This window comes from Ochotona curzoniae, unplaced genomic scaffold, assembly GCF_017591425.1.
Source record: "Ochotona curzoniae isolate NIBS_2020 unplaced genomic scaffold, NIBS_Ocur_1.0 scaffold_2587, whole genome shotgun sequence".
NCBI classification, from domain to species: Eukaryota; Metazoa; Chordata; class Mammalia; order Lagomorpha; family Ochotonidae; genus Ochotona; species Ochotona curzoniae.
The window spans coordinates 28,389,990-28,412,452 of NW_024467096.1; the positions used below are offsets into that span (position 1 = coordinate 28,389,990).

General features: G+C 43.8%; 1 protein-coding gene across 8 annotated transcripts in view; it reads left to right on the top strand.

Annotated features, from left to right (window-relative positions):
* Positions 1-22,463, top strand: part of TNIK (TRAF2 and NCK interacting kinase) — a 382,866-nt gene that overhangs the window by 218,067 nt on the left and 142,336 nt on the right. For all 8 annotated transcript variants that reach the window (XM_041002750.1, XM_041002751.1, XM_041002753.1 and 5 more), the window contains exon 3: positions 12,267-12,323. In XM_041002750.1, coding sequence (XP_040858684.1) covers positions 12,267-12,323 — 57 coding nt within the window. The remainder of the gene's footprint in view (positions 1-12,266; positions 12,324-22,463) is intronic.

Genomic DNA, 22,463 nt, shown 5'->3' on the forward strand with positions numbered 1-22,463 from the left:
TTTGTTTTACTTAAATAAGCATCATTTTCATTTTCTTAATGTTCCTTCCAAAGACAGACACTACCAATGAAGTAAGCCATTGATGTTATGAACACAAGATTGCTGGGCCAGATGCTAAGGAAATGCAGAACTGATCATGAATGGTGGGCAAATACCTAAGCCTCAGAGTGACTGAAATTAGGTCTTGGCAACACGACTGAAATTAGACTTGATACTTTCAAGTGAGATTCCATTATAGGAGGTTCTGTTTTTGACTCTTTTCCCATATGCCTAGTCCATTTCTGTAGCTGGAAATGAAAAAGAGGAGAAAAGAAAAACCATCTTCCATACATTTGTGCCATAATACCTTGGCTGGTTGAAATCTGGAAGGTTGGGACAAAGTTGCTGGCTCTAACTTTGTATGTTGTGTCAAGGCAAGGTTATCGCGTGTTCTCTTTGGACTAAAAAGCATAGCTCCAAGCTTAATTGCTACCTTGTAAGGTTGATGTGTTGGCTGCTGCTAGCAGAGATGTAATTGGGAAGTGCAGTCACCTCCACTTTTGTATGACATAACTTTTTAATATCTGTTTTGCTAATATTTAAATAAAGCGATTACACACATATGTCTTCCTGGACAGACAATATACTTTATTACCATTTTTAATTTATAGCACTGCCCTTTATGCTTTGCAGAACACTAGGATAATAATTAAGAAAAGAGACAGGAAAGGGAGGAGAAGACAGCTGTTGGATGATAGGTACCAACATATACTTATGTAAGAGGAATCGGTTTTAATGCTTTGTGGTGCAGTACAATGAGGGTCGTTCCAGCAATTTAATACTCATTTTATAGAGATCTAAAAGAGAGGAGTTTGAAAGTTCCCAACACAAAGAAGTAATGAATTTTTCAGAAAATGGAAACTAATCCCCCTGATTTGATCACTTCACACATTATATATGTGTATTAAGTTACACTGTACCCCCCAAACAAATCAAAATTGGAAAGCAGTACCATCCTCCATTTGCTTACATGCCAAGCCATCATGCAAGGAAAATATGACCTGTACGAAAACTTGCTTCTTTGAGCCTCGGATTTCTGATGACATTATGCGTTTTATCAGATCAAGCAAAGCTACAATTTGCTAAAAAGGAAAGAGAGGAGCCTGGTGCAATGGTCTTAGTGGCTAAATCATTGCCTTCCATTCACTGGGATCCCACATTGGCGCGAGTTCTTATCCCAGCTCCTCCACTTCCCATCCAGCTTCGTGCTTGTGGCTGGTGAAAGCAGTCGAGGATGGCCCAAAGCTTTGGGACCCTGCATCCGTGTGGGAGACCTGGAAGAAGCTCCTGGCTCCTCGCTTTGGATCAGCTTAGCTCTGGCCATTGCAGCCACTTTGGGTATGAACCAGAGGATAGAAGATCTTTCTCTCTGTCTCTTCTCTCGGTATACCTGCCATTCCAATAAAAGAAAAATAAATCTTCAAAAAAAGATGTGTGTAAGGGGGAGCAGGTTCGCACAATGAAGTCAAGAGCTCACTCAAAAAACACATCTTGAGTGTCCATTTACAGGCTATGAAGTAGAGCAGTGCACAAGACAACTTCCTTTCAAGAACCGGAAGTCGCCCCCCCCACACACACCTAAAGTATATGGTTGGTTGGTTGGATGGTGACAAAGCAGAGAAGGGGAAAGGTAAGAGGCTGCTAAAGATTTGGGGTACAGTGGCAGGGAAGGACTCTCAAAGATGACATTTGAAGTGCAACATGAAGAAAGTAAGGAAAGGATCACAAGACAAGGAGGAGAGAGTAAATATTGTTACACTAGAAGACTGCAATATCCTTTGTGTCCTTCCAGGCACTCCAACCCAGTGAGCTACTGGCTTTGTATCTGTCTTATATGTAAGGAAACTTTAAACCCAAAGTAACTCCAGGCACAAAAGCATCACCTAACACTCTGGAACCTTTCCTCTTAACTCGGGCACTCCTCAGTTAGGGCCTACAGGGCTCCAGCTGAGAGTGGGTGCTCCCGGAGCTTGGGTGACATTCCTGCTGGGGCATGCAAGACTTCCCAGAGCATCAGCAAGAAGCTGCCCTTGTCCTTGATGAGTCACCTCAAGTGGCAGGCAGGAAGCACAGTGGAGGGAAGAATTTCATTGGAATCAGGGAAATCTCTGCCTCCTGGAGAGGAAGCTCCCTGGCAGGGTCCTCCCCATGGCTGCCAAATATAGCTGCACTTGCATGCATCCACCAGCGATTCAGCTGCCCTCCCAATCAGGCCTGACCAGGTAGAATCAGATGATAACTTGAGGACAAGAACAAGAGCTTTTTCAGGCTCTGGTCAGGCCTGATTGGGAGGGCAGCTGACTCGCTGTCATCCCAAAGATCTCAGACAGAAGTGTTCCTAGCATTCTTGTTTGGTTCTTAGAGGGAAGGGACTGGTTTCTGTGAGGCCCCTGTTACGCACTCCCAGCTTTCCAAGAAGGATGTACTTGCTGGCAGAATGCTAGGGTCTGGGGTGGCCCCTGCTCCTGGATATTATGAGCCCAGATGAGGTATCGTTTCTTTCTAAGATGCTGCGCAGATTCCTGCTGTCCAATGGTGTCCCCTTGCCAGTCCATCCAAAGAACAACAGGACAGGTGGGGCTTTGCTCAGCAGACAGCAGTTGCTCATGCCGACATGGCAGGTGTGGCTGTTGAGAGCAGAGATGTGATCAGCTAGGCTGATGGCCAGGTCCTCTGCTACTGCAGGTGGAAAAAAAAAATAGGATATGTAGCTTACTTGACACAGTGGAAATCTTGGAACTGGATTCTTAATGCATATAATAACCAGATGGAAAGTTGCCCAGGCCATAGAACATACAACAATATGTGTTCTATGGGCCCCCTTCAGTATTTGGGATTTCAGCCGCATTCTCTTTATCAAAGAATTTCCATTGGTAAAATGCTACTGAGAAAACAAAAACAAAACATCACCATGGGCCCCACTTCTTCCAAAGGACAGGACCCTCGTGAGGAAATTGGCCTTCCATGTGGAGTTCAGCATGCATTGAGTACCTACTGAATGTCAGATTCTCTTAGAATGGCGCTTCCCCACCTGGTCCTGATTCAAATTTGAGGGGAGGGTGGCACTGTTTGCAGCAGGGAAGCTCTGAGAGTACACACAGCAGCAGAGGCGGGCATAGCCGCCAGCATCCCCAGGGACTGTCACAAGTCCCTAGGGGATACAGTTGGCCTATGCCAAGGAAACTCTGTCTCAGGGATAGGGCCAGGGGTGGCATGTCTTCACATTTTGGATAATATACCAGTTTTGAGATCCGCTCTGCTGTGCTTTCATGAGTGTCATGTAGATGTGGCACATGTGCCTGTACACACATGCGCACACACGTCCTTACATTGGTAGAGTGCATTCACTGTCACGTGTTCTCTGTTTTTCTCTTTCTGCCATGGGCATCATTATGCCTCCACTGAATCATTATGCTCACTGAATCGCATCTGTCTCCCGCGTTCCTGCTCAGATACAACTAAAGCCTATTGGAATTGATTTTTGTGTCAGCCACGGAGCAGAGAGCCAGTAGGAACGCGAAGGCTTCCCTTTCATTACTTGTCTGTTCTCCCCCATGGAACAGGAGCTTTGGTGGGCTCTAATTACATTCCAGCACTTTCTCAGGCTGACATTTCTTTTGTTTTAATTAACACTTGTGGAGGTTTGAGGAAGCAATGGGAGAGGTTTATGCCTGCCCAACCCCCACAAGGAATCAAGGGGGACCAGTTTCCATTCTCCTCTGCCCAAGTACCGGAGCTGGTATTTCTGCAGTCCTTGCTGGCTCTTGCTGCTGCACGTTACAGTACCATGGCTCAGACTGCTGCGGGGGCGGCCTGGCCTTCCTGGGAGCCATACGATAAGGAAAAGGCAGCCTCTTCCCCCATTCCCATCCCTATCTGTGCCAAAGTCGTCTCTGCCTACCCTAATACCTGGTCACGACTATCATGGCATAGGCTGTACTCCACTAAGCTGGGCTGGGCTGGACCCAGCCAGCGGTCTGACAGGCACCACTGAAACTAGTCCCCAGGGATGGGAAATCTGTGAAAATGTGAACTGTGTCCAAGAACCAAGGCTCCTCTGCCTAGTCCTGTTGTTGGAAGAGAGGAAGCTGACGAGGGGACCGGGCAGGCCTTGCGTCCCCTTGCTGTCTATTTCTCTCCGAGTCCTTCAGCAGCAGCACAGAATGCCAAGTCCCACTGCAGCCTCAAGGGTCTGTGTCCGTGGTCCTGCTTGCATGGTAAACACCTGGAAAACAAAGCAGAACAAATCCTGGTGGAGCCAAATGCCGCTGCCCTCCAAACCTGTGGCTTTCCCACTCCAGCTGCTACCTTAGGCTTTGGAGCAGGGCCCTTTTCCTATGGAGAAAAGCTATCTGGCCCTCTCTCACAGGCATTTTACCCCCCAGGATCCTTTGAGCTTTTGCTTTGGTCATTCTTGATGGATCACTACAGACACCATTTCCTGGGATTTGCGGTAACTGTGCATGAGTTTCGCTTGGCCTGGAGACATTGTGTTTCCCAGCATGATTTATCAGGATGCCCGGGGAATGCTTGATCAGCCTTCAGGAGCATTCCGTGCTCCTGATCCAAGCTGTGTGCCTGGGACTTCCCTTGGGGGAACTTGGGAGACAGACTTAGGCTCCCATTGGATTTCACAGGCCACTGTGACTAGTACGGCTGTGCCACACTTACCTTTTTACTGATTGTGTCAAGAACAGTGGCTATTTGCGTCTTACCAGGTTTACTCATATCTCTACTATTTCTAGGTTGGTGTTCATATCTGTATTTTAGAATACTTGTCCCTAGACTATTAAAACAGAGTCTTGCCTGATCATCTAACCATGAACCCCCTCCCCAAACTATTGGGAAACAACCCATTTTTTTAACTTTGAAGTTTTTAATGGCATTTCGTTAATGAATCCATTATTATTAAAATGAAGTGAAGAGTCTTTGAGGTGAAGACTCCTTCTTAAGCTGAATTTCTCATTTTCTGAAATTTTTTAATAAGTCACCGTGGAGTCCATGATTTTCTCTTGTTCCTGCAGTTGTACTTTTTCTTGGTCCTTAGGGATCATTTATAGGTCCAGACCCAACCCTGCTGTGGAGGCTGAAGATTTGACTGCAGGTGCATGCTGCATCCCTAACCTCTGAACCCTGTGTCCCAGGGAATGGGGTTAATCTTGCAGGCATGATGTGCGAGATGCCATGAATGCTGCTGGCAGTGCTGTGGCATACATTAGAGGAGAGCTACTTGTTTTTGTGCTTGTTTTTTGGGTTGAGAGGTTACTGGGTAATCTGTCCCTGGCTGGAGGCCATGGCCAGTGACTGGATCTGCTAAATGCTGAGCTCCTGCCAGCTCTCGGCCTGTCTGCTCATCACTGCTGTCGCATCAGCTGTGCTACTTCCCCGGGTACAGCTTTCCTCTCCCTGCCACGGAATCCGCATACATTAACTATTGTCTGCACAAAGCTGTGACTATTTTTTTGCTTTTTTTTTTTTCTTTCGCCTTAAGACATTTATTTTGATTTATCAACTGAGCCAAGTTGGAAGCCATGAAGACTGATGCACCATGGTTTTTAACAAAAGAAAAATGGAGCCCTGTCTCCTCCTGCTCTCCTCCTGTCTTTCAGCAAGCCTCTGCTCTCAGTTGGCCCATCCCTGACTTGTCTTGAAAATACCCCAGTCTGTGTTGTACAGAGCAGTTTTCAGCATGAGAAGCCAAGACGGAGCACAGATGCCTTGGCGCCAGCCTGGGCCAGTAACTTGGTTCCCCCGTGTGTGTGTGTGCGTCTGAGAGCACTGTGTGTCCACTCAGTCCTGCAGGGGAGACCAAACAGGACTGTTCAGCTGCTGATGAAGGCCGAAGGACGGCCAAGGAGCCCTAGATGCTCACTGCACTCAGATGCTCACTGTACTCAATCTGTGGAAGCCTCAGGAAGACGCAACACCCATCACCTGCTGTGAACGATTCCATTTGTTGCTCCTAAGGCTCTTTGGAGTTTTCTTGAAGTGGTTGTTAGGTTCAGGGGTGATTGAGAGAGAATTAGTTCCGGCAGTTTTATTAGTCAGCGGGGGAGTCTGAAGGGCTGCGTCCTGTTGGCAGGTAGCCCAGGACACCTCCATATGACAGGGTTGACCACGTGAGGGAAAAGCCCACTCGGGATATATGACACTTGGCATCTTAGGCACGGGCTGGGAGAAGGCTGCAGCTGTTTGCTTGAACATGTGAGCGACCCGTAGCAGTGATCTGTAGCGCAGGGCACTCCTTGTGGTCAGCTGATACTAGACTTGTGTGGTTCCTGTAGGGCATTCCAGACATTCCTGCGGAGATGAGGCTGAGGTGGTTCTGGACTCTCTGCCTCAGGTCAGCATCCTGCGCTGCCCAGCCTCGTAGTTGTGTCTCCCTCACTGTCATAGCAGATGTTCCAGAGGGTGTCAAAGACGTGTCTTGATGAAGCCTGCTTCTTGTCCCTAAGTTGGCTTCTCTGTAGGATTTAAAGCAAGTTCATCCACTTGATTCCTCTTCCAACTTCTTTACGAGCAAAATGGCTGTAACTCCTGCTCACCCCACACCTTATCATGTCTCATATACTGTGGGGATGGATGCAAGTGCAAAGGGTGATGGAACAGGTGTGAGTCTGTGGGTGGAACCAAAACTGAATTCAGATCTCACTCTGTATGGTCTGCTATTTGGCAAATATTTACTAAGTTACTGCTAAGCCAGGCACTACGGGAGACACGGTGGGTAGATGGACCCGCTGTCATGTACTGTGTTGCTGGGTTGGCCTGCTGACTTGATGACTACCTCTCAGGTTCTCTACACTTGCACCTTCATCCAAGCTGCCTTGTCTCTCAGCAGTATCCAGGAGGGAGCATGCCCACAGGTGTGGTGGCCTCTTGGCTAAAGGTAGTTCCCAGATAGAGACTGGGATGAGAAATGCCGGGCTTCATTCTATATTGAGATCAGCTAGCATTGCAGCATTAGGGATGGATGGATGGATGGATGGATGGATGGATGGATGGATGGATGGATAGGAGGGTAGGTGGATGGCGGGATGGACAAATAGAACCATAATGTAGCATCTGTCATTGCATGGTCTGACTTTCTTTCTGCTTGATTTATTTTTATGGTTTTAGTAAAGAAAATTTGGAACAATTCACGGCTGGCTGTGATCAATGGAGTTAGCATAGGGTACTTTGGAAACTCCAAGATAGGACACTCATTTGCAACTAGAAGATTAAATAAGACTCCTTCCATAAATGCAAGCTTGACTATAAGTTATGGATGAAGGAGAATGAACCACTTGCACGGGAAGATGAAGGGGAATAAGGGAGGTGTCTGTGTTTTCAACAACCCTGGCTTGCTTGTGGGAAATAAATGCATTGCTCTGACCCAGAAATGAAGGTTCTCTTTTCCAGGATAGCCTCAGCCCTTCTGCTCCAAGGCAGGCTAGCTCTTCTTCAGAAAGCAGTAGCAATAATTGGGGAGCCCTATGTGGCTATTCTAGACAGAACTGTTTTTCTCTAGAATTCATTGGAGGGAGAGGGTAAAAGGAAGGGGTCAAATACCGTGGAGCGAGCTGAGTGATTAGGGTGTCACCTTGATGGCGAATGATTTTGTCTGGAACAAAATCAACGTCATTCCTTGTCTCAAAGTGAGAATGCCTGAAGGAAAGTCCTGGGAATGGAAACGTGTGGAATATAGGGCCCAGTGACCCCCTCATCCCTACTGTTGTTGACCTCAAACGTTCTGCTTTCCCCTACTTTTAATGCTTTGTTTTGCTGCTTTAAGAGCATTGTCTAACATTAGGCTTTGAGCTCCACCACAATATCGATTTTTTTTTCTAGATTTAGTCTGTTCACTGGCTTTCGTGATTGCTGGCTGTTTCAGTGGGAAAAAGAACTTCTAGTTAATTCTTTTATTAAGAAATGACTGAGCACCTACAGCCTGATGGGACTTTTTCTCTCATTTTTATGGAACGTCATTCTAAAATTTTGTCTCCTTTTAGACAATATTTCTCTTCAGAATTTGATTATCAGTCTTTATCTAAGCATGTATTTTAGATTCAACTTTAAGTGATACCTGTATTTGTATTTTTTAATTTCTCTTGTAAATGGAAATAAATTCAGAATAGAAGGAATATTACACTTTCTAATTCTCCTTTTAAAACATTTTCATTTACTCCCCCGTCCAGAAACGAAAATGAATTTCTTTAAAAAAGAGAGAAAAATAAGTGTTTTAGAAGTAGAAAAAGTGAACTTTTAAATAGTCTTATGAGAAGTAGTGAAAAACAGTTCCAAGTTGAACTAAAAAGCAATAATACTAAAATGTTTGTTTACGAAGTAATCACCAAGTGGACATTTGGCCTATGAGTAAAGCTATTGCTTAGGATGCCTGCACCCCAGAAGTGCCTGCTTTCATTTTGCACTCTGGCTGTCCTGGAAGGCACTGGCTGTGGCTCAAGGAGTTGGGTCCCCACCATCCAGGTAAGAGAGCTGGATGCAGTTCTCAGCACCTGGCTTTGCCTGGCCAAGCCCCGTGAACCATCTGGAGAGTAAACCAACAGATGGGATCTTTTTAACTCTGCCTTTCAAATAAATTAATCATAAAAAACCTAGCTTGCTTTGTCTTTGTGATGAGAATATACAACTGAAGTGCTGAAGCGTGATGGAAGAGAATGCGTAAGAGGCCAAGGTTGTCCTCAGCCGAGAGATTCTGGCCTTCTCTTAAAAAAAAAGGATTGGATTAGGTACCTTAGGGGCAATCAACTCAATTGATTTGTCATTATCAGAGAAGTCCCTCTTCTGAAACTGTCCTGGGCGTGGCTGTGCATCCACTTGCAGTGGTCTTAGGTCATGCTCACGCCATGAAGTCTGTCTGCATCTGGAAGCTGATTGCATTTGACAGCCTGTGGTGATGCAGAAGGCAACACCTGCTGGGCAGCTAGCTGTTGGGCTGCCTCCCCTGATCAGGGACATTTGACAGCTCAGCAGCCTTCCTGGTGGCCTGTGCATGGGACTGGGCTGAGGCTGCTACTTGTCCTCCAGCCAGTCTAGAATCCTGCACTAGAGTCAGGTGCATTGCTCCATCAGTTGTCAAACCCATCAAGAACTTTATCTCGGCTTGGAAATGAAATGTAACAGAGGAAAACTGGGTTGTTTTTCTTTTCCATTGTTAACCTTCAGGTATTTTCGAAACATAATTAAAAAACAAAACATACATACCCTGATTCCACCCCCACTCTGCCCCCCCCCCCAAAAAAAAGAAGCAGATATTGTGTTTCAGGTCAGTAACGGCTCAGCACCAACGGCCCAGCACCATGTAGGTGGAACCCTTACACATTGCTTCAGTCCTGCCTCCTGTCTCACTGTGGATCAGTATCATGGGCTTGATCTCAGCCCAGGCTGCTGATGGAAAGAATTTCGTGTTGATGTCTCCTCAGGGCAAATTATTCACTAAACAGAAGTTCCTTGCTTCTTCAGGACTTGAAGTTCTAGTGCAGAGTTCTCTCTGGATTCTTGTGGAGGAGACCGGGGTGGGGGAGCAGAGGAGACTAGACTTGGGTAGCCAAGCCCCTGTTTGGACTGGAAAATTCCGTATAAGATTTTACTCAAAAGATGTGATGTCTGAGTTGAATCTAGGAAGAGTTTATTGAGGAGTCGGGGAGGCTCAGGGCTCCCCAGACCAAAAAAACACAGCAACAGAAAGGCGAGAAACAGCACAGCATGTCAGAGACCTGAAAATGGTTTGGACTATAAAGGAAGAACAGGTGGGAGCCAGCATGGTACGGCAGGAAGGGACTCAGCTCTTAGGGGGCCTGCAAGGTCTTTGCGGGAGTTAGCTTTTATCCAACTTTATGATATCATTAAGAGTTTCACAGTCAAGCAACCACGTAATGTTAAGTAGGCTCCCCGTGCTCAGCATTAATTCTCACGCCCTCTTTCAGTTCTTTCATAGAAAAACAGCTCTTGGCTCAGGTATGATTTGTTGATTGTAAAGCTGTCGATTCCTTTGCAAAGGTCATCATTTCAGCACCGCTGGGTCCACTGGGCCCTGGGTAACTCTGGAGATGGTTCCATGTTGATCAACAGAGGCAAGTTAGTATCAGTGGTCCTCCAAAGACCATGGCTGACTTTATGGAGGTGAAACAGCTACACACTGTTAGCGGAGACCTCCATCTTCCATTCTGACCTTCTCCAGACTAACAATGTGTGGTGTGAGCCTGCCTCACAGTGCTGGGCAGCTCTCTGCCAGCCACGTGGTCACACAGAGCCATCAGCCACATTCTACCGTGAGCAGTGAAGTGCAAGGTGAAGCAGACGAGGTGGATCCAATGCATTTTTTAACCACTCGCTAGCTTTTTGACAAAGATCAAGCATAAATACATTTGTGACTTCTATGTTTTCATGGGTTTATTGGGATGTAAGCACACTGTAGGTCAGGAAGCATCTGTATCCTTGGCCCTGCCACATAAGCAGTAACACGGCTCTCCTCAGTCATTGTGAAAACTACATTTCCAAGTGCTTCTTGAGATGGGAGGAGTTGATGATGATGATACATGCTCCCCTCTCACCTCCCAGACACGGAGCCCTGCCTCACCATATTTTCCAACTGGAAAAACTTGTGCACAGATAGATGCAATGGGAATAGACAGGCAGGCAGGACAGGAACCGGGCCTCTGGTGCCAGGGCTCGCTGCATCATTATGTGCCTAAACCCTTGCCTCAATTTTCTGAAGGGTGGGGTGCGGATGAGGGGCTGTTTATGCCTGCTTCTTTGTGCTCTTTCCGAAATGAGGAGGAAGGAAGCAGAATGGGATAGGAACTGCAAGGTGAGGCACACACAGCCAGCATCGGGCTAAAGTGGATGGTCAAAGCTGAGATGTGTGAGATGGGAAGCGATAAGCAATGGAAAAATGATTGTAGGAGGGGAGAGAAGTAGCAGAGAATGTGAAAGGATTCAGGTGCTTGAAGACTGTATCATCCTAAAGATATCCTACTTAAAAATGTTTAAAAACTGGACCCAACCAAGCTACCATAGTTTCTCTCAGGTCGATCTAAGTTGCGCTAAGTCAATCCCCTTTTATTAACCTCAAGTACTAAACATGATTCATAAACATGTCACAGCTCCTATTCCAGGCCCTGGAAACACAAGAGTGAGATACAGGTCTTGTCTTCATAGGGAAGACAATACTTAATTAATCACAAGACAGGGCAATACATAATTTTTGCCAGCATCTGCTGACATCTCTCTGTGCCAGGCACACTGGTGGAGCTGCTCTCATTTCTCCCTCATGTCATTCTCACTGCTGTGCTGTGAGTGGTACTACCTCTATTTTCAGATGAGGAAACTGAAGCTGGAAGGTTAAGAGACTTGCCTGAGGGCATGCAGCTGCGCTCTGAACCCAGCTGACTTCATCAGCTACATCATGCTGCCTGATAACAGTAGTAGGTGAAACGCATTCTGGAAGCCATACGTCCAATGCATTTAGGAGGAATGGCTCTGTTGTCTGAGAGTCAGACCTAGACATGATGCTTTCCCAAGGAGCAAGCAAAGAATGATTAAGGATAGAGAGATGTCGGGGTCTCCTTTATGCTGCCCTACCTCCCACTGTTCATGAATCCATCATGCACTTGAGCCCTCTGTCGCCTTGGAGACACTCAGTAGGATCATACTGTTTAACCTTGTGTTTGTTTTTTTCAAACTTGACCCGCTGGAAATTACACCACAATGCTAAAGATATGGAAAATGCGTAAAACAACTAACAGAGAATAGATGCTCAGGACTCGGCGTTTGGTCCATCAGTTGACACCTGTTACAGTCCAGGAATCCCACTTCTGAGTGCCAGGGTAGAAGTTGACTCCACGCCTGCTTCTAGCTTCCTGCTGATGCACCCGCTGGGAGGCAGCAGGTGATGGTCGCATATGAGAAACCTGGATGGAGTTCTAGTCTCCTGGTTTGGCTCAGCCCAGTCATACCGTTGTGAGCATTTGGGTAGTGAACCAGCAGATGAGAGCTTGATCTGAACTCACACATATGCGTGTTCTCTTTAGCTTTCAAATAAATTAATTAAAAAGTATTTGTGGTAATAATATTTTCAAAATATTTAAAGTTTCTGTGGCATGTCTGTTTTCTCATTTTACGTACTCTGGCTGTGATCTGTTTAACTGTGTATTCTTCACAGTTGGGACTGCATGGTAATATTTCTCATCAGAACTAAATGCCTTTTCGTTGTATTCTCTTTCTAGGGTCGTCATGTCAAAACGGGCCAGCTTGCAGCCATTAAGGTTATGGATGTCACGGGGGTAAAGTATCTTTTTCTTGCTATCTCAATATTTATAATAGAGAAGTTAGGGGTAGAAAGATTTTTTTTTCCATAGAAAATAATCTTGCTACACAACTAAGCCCTTTGCCTTACTTGTGTGTAGCATAAAGAAATAAGAGTATGTAAGAGCAGACAGGAGAGCCTGGGTAAGTCACTCATTAATTTGACGACTCCACACTGCTTTAGGTGGATGGAATGAAAAATGTGTACTGATTATTTACATAGAAATAACAACAAATATTTGTTTATGTAGACAGACTAAAGAGTTACAGATATTTTAAAAATAATACTGAGATTACATAGAAGAGAAAGGTCTTATTTTCACAAAGGTCTGCCTAACACAGGAGCAGACAAGGGGTTGGCAGCTCCAAATCCCAGGAAGGTTTTTTGCATGAATGTTTTTCCCCAAAATATCATTTGACCAAGCAATTGCAATAACCACAGGTTCTTGTTACTGTAGAACAACACTAGAACAAAATTTCTGCCTGATTGATCAAAAGCAATCTAAGGAATAGACTTAATTTAAAATGCAATCTAATGCTCTCAATCCTTTGCTAGGACTGTTTAAAACATTTTAATGCCGTTTGAAGAATACAGGGCACAAGTGAGACTTGAAAGGATTCAGTGGACATCAAAAGTATGTTGATAGTTTTCGATTATCCTGGGGATTTTTCTAAGGCATCTGTCTTCTGTACATGAAAGCTGAAAGACCAAAGTCTTCCATTTGGCCTGGAAGTGGATTAGTCTGTATAAACAGATATAGAATGACTGAATTACACAAAGATATCAATACTGAGTCCACAAATAAGAAAAAGACCCAGTCAGCTTGCATCAATTTACAGCTTTTTGGATCCATTTTGCTACCTTAGTTTAGTGTATGTTACAGAGTAATAGTTAACCATCACAACAATTTCACAATTTTTGTATTTTGTATTTTTCATTATTGATTGCTTATTTGAATCTCTTGTGTTTTAAAATTAAATATACTCAACAAAATTTTAAGAAAAAATCAATTATAGTAAATATTGTTATCACATGGATAAAGTGCTACTTTTTATTTTAATACATTATTCAAGTTGTGGGGGTTGCAAATCAGTTCAATATTTAATCTCAATTGGTTTGTTAATTCAGTGACCTTTACTTCATAAGAAACTGAATGTGGATTATATTAGAAGTTAGCTTTGCAATTTGAAAGAGAAAACTATCTTATTCCCTTATGCTAAAGGGATCTAGAAGTCAATATTACAGGGATGTATAACAGTAATAGCAAAAGAATATATTTATCTGTCTGTCCCATCTTTCTAATAAGTGGCGTAAGATGCTTATTGAATTTTCATTCATCACACTCTATGAAGGCAAATAAAAGAAGAAAAAATAAGAAGAAAAAAGGAAAAGTTATGAGTCAAAGGCTAGAGAAAAAGTCTCTCAAAATAAAATTTCCTGCTGTCTTACAGGATTTCTGCTTGTGCTTTTATTGGCTAGATCTAGCTGCAAGGGAAGCTGGGAAATGTAGTCTTTTATTCTCCCAATGTCTTCAGTTAAAATTCAGCTGTCTAGCTAGAGATGGAGGTTGGATATTGGCATGAGATTAGCAGAGAACTGACACAAAACTCAGAAACAGCTAGCATCAGTTTCTACATAGAAACCTATTGTAAAGCTCCAGCACTGGAACAAATCATAATTTGCTTTGCTCAAGTCATACTGCCTGTATTTTCCTTGGACTCAATACAGTCTCCACACAATGGGACACACTTGGCAGATTAACAACTAATGGTTGTGGATGGAATCCAAGACCTCTATGCTTGTAAATTAAGTTCTATCGTGTGGCTCCAACTGAAGTCCACTGACATCACAAATATCAGTTCATAAGTTTGTGCGCTGTGTATACAAGGTATGACTTGCAATACTGACGTTTTCTAGCTTCTGGTTCTGTTTGTGAGGTTTTAAATTTTCAGAGAACTATTCTTTCTAGACTGCTTGGAATCAAAATTATGACTACTTATTGTAGACTATATTTTCAATTTAAGGAATATCATTTAATCTTTCTAAACAGGGTTTTATTAAGCAACCAAACCATACAGGAAAAAAAATAATTTAAGAAACTCTTTTCTCAATTATCCCAAGGATATTACCAAATTAATCTCATCTGATATGCATGAAAGAGTCAATGCATTACATACAATAAATGCTCTAAGTACTTAAGCTTAATTCTCACGGGGAACCCCTGTTGAGAAGTGCTGAGTGGATTTTATGGTCTAGTCACATCATTAACTATTATTTAGCCACTGACTGTTAACAAAGACAAAACATGGCTACCCTTCAAGAAATGTTTTTTTCTTTTTTCCACGGTTGCTATCATCCCTTTTACACCATAGTCAGCATAGGATTTTCTTTGTGACATTCATGTGGTGTTTTTAGCAAAGAAGCATTGCAGTTTGTCATGTTGTCTTTTGTGTTTTATGGAATGCTGAAAAGGCTTCTTACCAATTATTGTAATTGTGCTCATTATAGCTGCTCTGTTAAAAAGTGCGATGAATTCTCGGAGGTCGGCTTTGTTAATTGTATGCTATGACCTACTGCCAAGTCGCTACAGTTTATTGTAATGAAATTGATGAAGCCATAAGCTTGAAATCAATTTTTAATTATTGTTTTTATCCTAGATTGCATCCTTTTTATAGAAAACAGTCACAGAAAGAACCGTATCTAATACTTCTGTCCTTCCGGTTTTAGAGTTGTAGTGTTTCCAGATTTACCAACACATGCTTCAGAATTAGCGGTTAAACTCAGCCCATGAAGTTCTTTTAGTTTCTGAAATCATTATGGAAATTTCCCCATCTCACTGCTCTCTGGGGATTTCTTCCCGGCTGGTTTTGTGTACTCTGGTTGTACGTACATCATCCAGGAGGAGTTGGACTCTAGAGGGGGATTTCTCACAGGATCGATGGCCTATCAGGGCCGCTGTGCTGCTTGGGAGAAATGCAGTTTCCTAGGCCCGCAGCTACTCCTGGAAGTAGCTTAGTAAGCTGCCTGTTTCACAAGCCCCCTCCTCCCCAGGAATCACATATACAGACAAGTCAGTGGACGGCTTTCCTAGGCCTTCTCCTTCCTTTTCTCTGGTCAAGCCGTGTGAAAGGATTGTCCTCACTTTCATTTGGGTAAAAACTCCTGGTATAGGGCCTCAGTGACTCAAGTCCTTACCTTGCACGTGCCTAAGGGCACCGGTTCTAATCCCGGTGGCCCTGCTTCACACCCAGCTCCCTGCTTGTGGCATGGGAAAGCAATTGAGGGTGGCCCAAAGCTTTGGAAGAGACCCTGCACCCATGTGGGAGACGTGGAAGGGCCTTGGAGCTCCTGGCTTGAGATCATCGCAGCTCTGGTCATTGAGGCCACTTGGGAAGTAAACTAGCAGATGGAAGATCTTTCTCTCCGTCTCTCCTCCTTTCTGTATATCTCATATTCAAATAAATAAATAAATAAATCTAAAAAAAAAAAAACCTCCTGGTATAAACTATTTTCTCTATATTAGTGATGCCCTAAGTGCACTTAGTGAAATAATGAAAATTAAAAAGTTTGCATCTTTAAAGCAACTAGTTGTGATCATGTAGCACTTTGAGTTATAGTGCTTAAACCCCACTCGAATTAAAGGAAGCTGAAGAGGGAACTGACTGACGTGTACATTTCAAACACAAAAAGTCACATGGTATGATGTAAAGTTTTTTCTGTCTTCTTCTCCAGGCTTTGTGTTCTTCCTACAGTGCTGCCCCATTTACCATTATTCCCAGCCAAAGTGCTAGTCTGTGGCTAAGCTGAAAATGGGACGGCTCCCTGAATTAATCTTGATTTTCCTCAGCAATATCTAAGTTGGATTCCTGGCTGTGGAATCCACTGCAGGGAATAGTACGTTGGGCAAGATTGATCCTCAAGAAAAGTCCTTCAAGAAGAGATGGGAAAGATGCTGGGGAGTCAGGAGCAGGAGCATCCCATTGCTATATCATCTCTTTAAAGCATGTGTGTTTAAAAAGGATGTGCTCCTTAAGGGCCTCTTGGGTGACATAATTTTATATTGCAGCCTGTAATAATAATAATAATAATAATAATAATAATAATAATGACAGCAAACATTGATGGAATGGTTAGTGTGTCAGAACACCTGAAAATTTCCTCTGTGTCACTCTATTTTATCCCATCAACAACCTGCAAAACAGTTTCTATTATTAGTACATTTTAGAGATGTGGAAACTGAGCTTATTAAGTATTTTATGTAATATAGCAAGGTTAATGGTGGTAGAGTGACTAATTTAGCTGAACGACTTAACCCTGTTTATTAAGTCCATTATCCTTTCCATGTTACTATAGGCCTTCGGTTAATGTGGAAGGGTGTTGTAATGTTGAGTTTAGCATTCTAATTTATTGATTTATTTTTTTAAAAAGCTTCTAAACACCTGCTTTGTGATGTTTAGAACTTTGTAACGTTACCGGATATAGAGATGAAAAATGATCCTTTGCCTGAAGAAGAGCTTGTGGCAACACTGCCCTGCCCTAAATGTTTACAAAGGTTGCATGGTTCTAAAATTCAAAGTAAAGTTACTTGTGAAGTGCATTGGGATTGGGAAGGCCAGTTCTTGCTGACTGAGCCAAGGAGGACAGTTGAGCATTCATGGCTGACATACAGTATGTGCAAGGCACAGGGGGCTGAGGGAGCAGGCTCCTGGGCTGTGTGAAGTTTCAAGGTTCAAATGTCGCAGGGAAGATTGATGTAAGATGAATCTGGACCAACCAATGCCATTTGGATAAGGAGCTGAATATCTTTACAAATTTATAACATTTTCAAACACTGAATTTTCCTACTCTGATAAAACAGTCTTGAAGAGAAACCTTCTCCCAACATGTGAAAGGGATGCCATAGTCCCCCACCACTTATTCTCATTTCCTTTGGATTTAGCTTCTGATGGTCAACCCTGGTCTAGAAATTTTAAATGTTATATTCCAGAAATAATCCATAAATACTGTTTTGCATACCTGAGTAGTGTGATGGAATTTCATCTGTCCCATTTTTTACACCATATTGTTATTAAATTCTATGCCTAATTTTCTAGTTTATAAATTAAATGTTGTCAGATACAAAAAGCTATCATGGTTATGTATAATAAGAAACGAAGTGTATGCAGTGGCTGGTACTACCCATAGTTTGGAGCACCAGTCGGGGTTATGATACTGTGTGATGGTGCCTACTCTTGGATAAGGAGATGAGATTTGCTTTCTTTGCAGAGAGTGGGAGGCCACAAGTCCTGGTCTCTCTTTTCAAAACACCACGAGTGCCAACACTGGGGCCAGAAGTTAAATGGGAGTGTAATGTGATGGGATTTCCCTGCTAGAAGGACCTTATTTTAACCCTACCTCGCCAAATTCCCATTTGCTGAATTTTGGTAGGGAAAGCTAATAACCACTCTCCATCCATTTTTAAAGCATAAGGAAGTAGTTCCTTGACACTCCCTTGAGATCTCTCTGCCCATAGCTTCAAAACTCATTGCTTGCTAAAACTGGGCAGACAGAAAAACATCTTTCTTCCTTTGTCTGGTTGGAAGAGCCAGGGAGACATCTTCCTCTCTGGACGTGGTTTCCCGGGTTGATACATAGCAGAAAATACAGTAACATTAGTAACAGTGCCAAGGGCCATGTCACAGGTAATGGATGAAGCATCGGGCACCTGTTATGATCCAAGTACTACTTGTACTACCAACGTCTACTGAATCATCTCCTTCCTAAACTGCCTTCCTTCAGGGACTCACTGCCATTTCACAAATGAGGAATTGAAAGCACAAAGAACCCAAGTGACTTGCACAGCCCCCAGAGAGCAAATAGTGGTTTTGGAATTCTAACCCAGCCAGTGAGGTGCACGCACTCCGCCCACAGCCAACTACCAAGGTGAGAGAGTTAGGGAGTGTCACCTGGACATGGGTGCATGACCCACTCCTCTCCTTACCAATTGTGACCTGGAGCACATTTCTTAATTATTCCAACCTCTCTTGTCTCATCCATTGATGTTTTGAAGTTGAAGGGAAACATACTATCAGATGCCTAACACAGAACACATTCCTAGGGCATGATTTTAATGACTAGTTCTAGGAAGATGTGGTGAGTGAGTAAATAAGACAATAAGAATCAAAAGAAGATTTTAGAGTGTGCACTGAAATTCTGTAGCTATGTCAGGGGATGCTAACCTGTCCCATGACATAATTGTTCATACTTTTGGGTAATTATTAATCCATGTAAAATAGTTGGTGTAGCCTTCACCACCTACTACAGAGTTGTTGGTGTAGCCTGAAAAATATCATTCAGTTATTCGAATAGTGTACTAAGGCAAGTTCTAAGGCGAGTAGGCTAGAAGCCCAAGGCTCAAGTCATATAGTCGATTCATTCATTCATCATGAGTGTGCCTTGCTCTGGGTGGTAGCATTGAAAAAGACAGATGTGGGCATATACTCTTCTGGAATCTTAGTTTTGAGCGTGCGTGACAGACATTTTACAATCAAATAGTAACTTCATCACGCTTGGGATCAGCTTTCAAAGAGTGCCTGGAGTATTAGGAAGGAAGGTATAAGGAAATTGTGCTACTTGGGTGGCTAGGAAATGTTCTCAGTAAAGGCAGTTGTGATCACGGCTGTGAGTTAGTGCAGCAGCTTTCAGCCCAGGGAACCTGGGGCCACAGGCTGCTCTGGCCAGCTCCTCGCCTCTCCTCAGGGCTCTATTAAATAAATGTCTTCAGACAGAACAGTCTAATAAAACACAAGGGAGTTTTCCTTCTCATAGAGAGAAGATAAAACATTGGGTTATTTATTTATTTATTTATTTTTGGTCTCCATAACACCCGCCACCAATGGAGCTATTTCCAGTGCTTCAGTTCTGTCTGCTCTACAGAATGTAGAACTTGAGAAGCACCTAGAGTTTGAAAAATGAGCCTGCTGAGCTGCCCACTCCACGCACACTTCAGCAGCTGTCCTCACCTTAAATACAGACTACATCACTTTGAGTGTCTTCTGTGTGCCCTGTGCCCGCACGTGTTTGCCTCTGCTGGGTGTGTGGCCTGGGTGGTGGCTTGGTCATACACAGATGCCCATGTCAAAGGGAAAAAATACAGCCACAAGAACAAACGGATATAGATGAGCACTAATTTAAATTCATTTGAAACGTCTGTTTGTTTTTTTGGAAAGAGAAATAGAGCTCCCAGCTGGATATTAGGCCTCCAAGGCCAGAATTGGGACAGAGGAGTTTTACATCCTACATAATATCTTTCATTTGTGGATCTCAAAACATTTGATCATAATCATAATTAAATCTGTGAGCCCCTGCTGCAGTTGAGACTTAGAGAAACTGGCACATAGAAGTTGGGGTGTCCAGAGTCACTGCCTGGGCTTTTCAAACACAGGTTGACAAACTAGTGCCACAGTAGTGGATCACGGAGTCCCCTTCAATTGGCCCCCGTTCCCCGTATGCCACACGGCTCCTCCAACTAACTTTGGTGGTCCTTGGGTTGCACTAGGTCCTCACTTGGTTGAGTTCTGTTGCTTTTTGGGGGATAGGCATCCTCATGCACATTGTGACTCTCCTCTTCCGTGTCTTGTTTTCTAGTAACCAAGCCGAAAGGTGAGATATTATTATTGATCACACTCATTTTAGCACCAGAAAGGACAGCTCGTTCTGGTTTCTGGGACTATTACCTGTCTTGGGGGTGCAGGATCCCTGAGGCTGTAAGTCCCCTTTCTGTGGTAGACAGAAAGATGGCATCCCTGCTAATGTTAGAACTCACTTCTGGCTCACTTGGTTTGATGTCTTTTGGGGAGTCACGTGTCAGGGCAGTGCATGCTTGGGCATGAGGAAGGTGGACCTGGGACTCCTGTTACCTCTGCTGAGGGATTTTGCTTAGTGGTTAGAGACAGCAAGTTAGCCTAACTGCTACGGAAGATATCTGCACCACGTCAGTCATGTCTGGGCTATAACCTCCCTCTGACATCCATGACTCACTCACCCTGGATATGTGGCTTTTACCTTCCCCATTCCACAGCCATAAAGGGGGACAGTCCCACTTCCACCCATGATCTCAGTGTGCGTGCACAATACAGAATCTGATGCTTACCACATGTCATATTGCTGAATCTCTTACAGACAAGTTTACAAAAAATATTCCCCTGTGGAACCAACCCACCGCACACCATGGGCGACAACACACATTACCCCCTCCATCCACAAAGACTTACACATTCTGTTTCTTTGCCAGAAATATTATCTCTTCCCTATTCACTGTATCATCTGCTATTTCTTACTCCTCAACTGGATGAATTTTGTCTGACCTTTAGAACTCAGATTTAGATTTCTTGCGGTTAATTACATCATGACCACTTGCAAGGGTGATCATTGTGCATACAAAGCTGTGTCATTCTGTGACCTCCATCTGTATTCCCCACTGGACTGTAGTGCATTGTTTGGAACAGCTTGTATCTGTCATACCCGTTGTTGGATTATTTTATCATTAGCATTTGGTGTTATGCTGGGGATATAGTAGGCACTTGATAAATATGGAGTGCTGAGTGAATTCATTTAGATTGAATTAGCACATATGGAAATTCAAGTGCTTTGTGCAGAATGTCGTGGCAAAGTTCGGTCTATGCTGTGGTGAACAAAAGCATTCCAGGAGCTTATTGACCCACTCTGGACCTGTTGCCTTGAATTTGTAAACATATAGATCACAGGTGCATAATCCTACCTTGAGCCAACTTTAGGTGATTCTATATGCTTACTTCTCATTTAATTTTAAACCACACTTCAATGTTTAATAAGCCATGATTTCTGTTTTGTTTTTTTTTTTTTTTTATTTTTTTAAAAGATTTATTTTTATTATTTTTTCATTGGAAAGGCGGATATACAGAGAGGAGAGACAGAGAGGAAGATCTTCCGTCCGATGATTCACTCCCCAAGTGAGCGCAACGGGCCGATACTATGCCGATCCGAAGCCAGGAGCCTCTTCCGGGTCTCCCACACGGGTGCAGGTTCCCAAAGCGTTGGGCCGTCCTCGACTGCTTTCCCAGGCCACAGGCAGGGAGCTGGAAGGGAAGCGGGGCTGCCGGGATTAGAACCAGCGCCCATATGGGATCCCGGGCGTGCAAGGCGAGGACCTTTAACCACTTGCGCCACCGCGCCGGGCCCGATTTCTGTTTTTAAAAAGCAATTTATTTATGTTTATTGTAAAGGTAGATTTATAGAGAGAAGGAGATACAGAGAGAAAGATCTGAAGCTGATCTGAAGCCAATCTGAAGCCAGGAGCTCGGAGCTCCCTCTGGTTCTCCCATACATGTTCAGGGTCTCACAGCTTTGGACTGTCCTTGCTGCTTTCCCAGGCCTCAAGCAGGGAGCTGAATAGGAAGTAGAGCAGCTGGAACATGAACCTGCACCCATTTGGAATCCCAGTACGTGGAAAAGCAAGGATTTATTCACTGATCTGTCTCACCAGGTCCATAAGCCATGATATTTTAAAGGTTTATTTATTTTTATTGGACAGTCAGATATATAGAGAGGAGGAGAGACATAGAGGAAGATCTTGTGTCCGATGGTTCACTTCCCAAGCGGCCACAATGACTGGAGCTGAGCCAATCCAATGCCTGGAACCCGGAACTTCTTCCTCCAGGTCTCCCATAAGCATGCAGGGTTCCAAGGCTTCGGGCCGTCCTCAGCTGCTTTCCCAGGCCACAAGCAGGGAGCTGGATGGGAAGCAGGGCTGCTGGAATTAGAACCAGTGTCTATATGGGACCCTGGTGCGTTCAAGGTGAGGACTTTAACCACTACACTATGGCACCAGGCTGAAGCCATGATTTAAAATAAGTCTTCAGCCGAAATTTACATACCAAGTTTGAACACATTAAAATATGGTAGTCTCTTAATTAACCCTACCAGGGTATCCCATGCACGTGAAAGAATACTTTGTAGCATCAAGACCTCAATGAATTTTTTTTAAAAACTTATTTATTTTTGGTGAAAAATGAATTTGCAGGTTAATAGAAGGAAAGACAGAGAGAAAGATCTTCATCCACCGGTCCACTCCCCAAATGGATGCAGCAAGCCGAGTTGA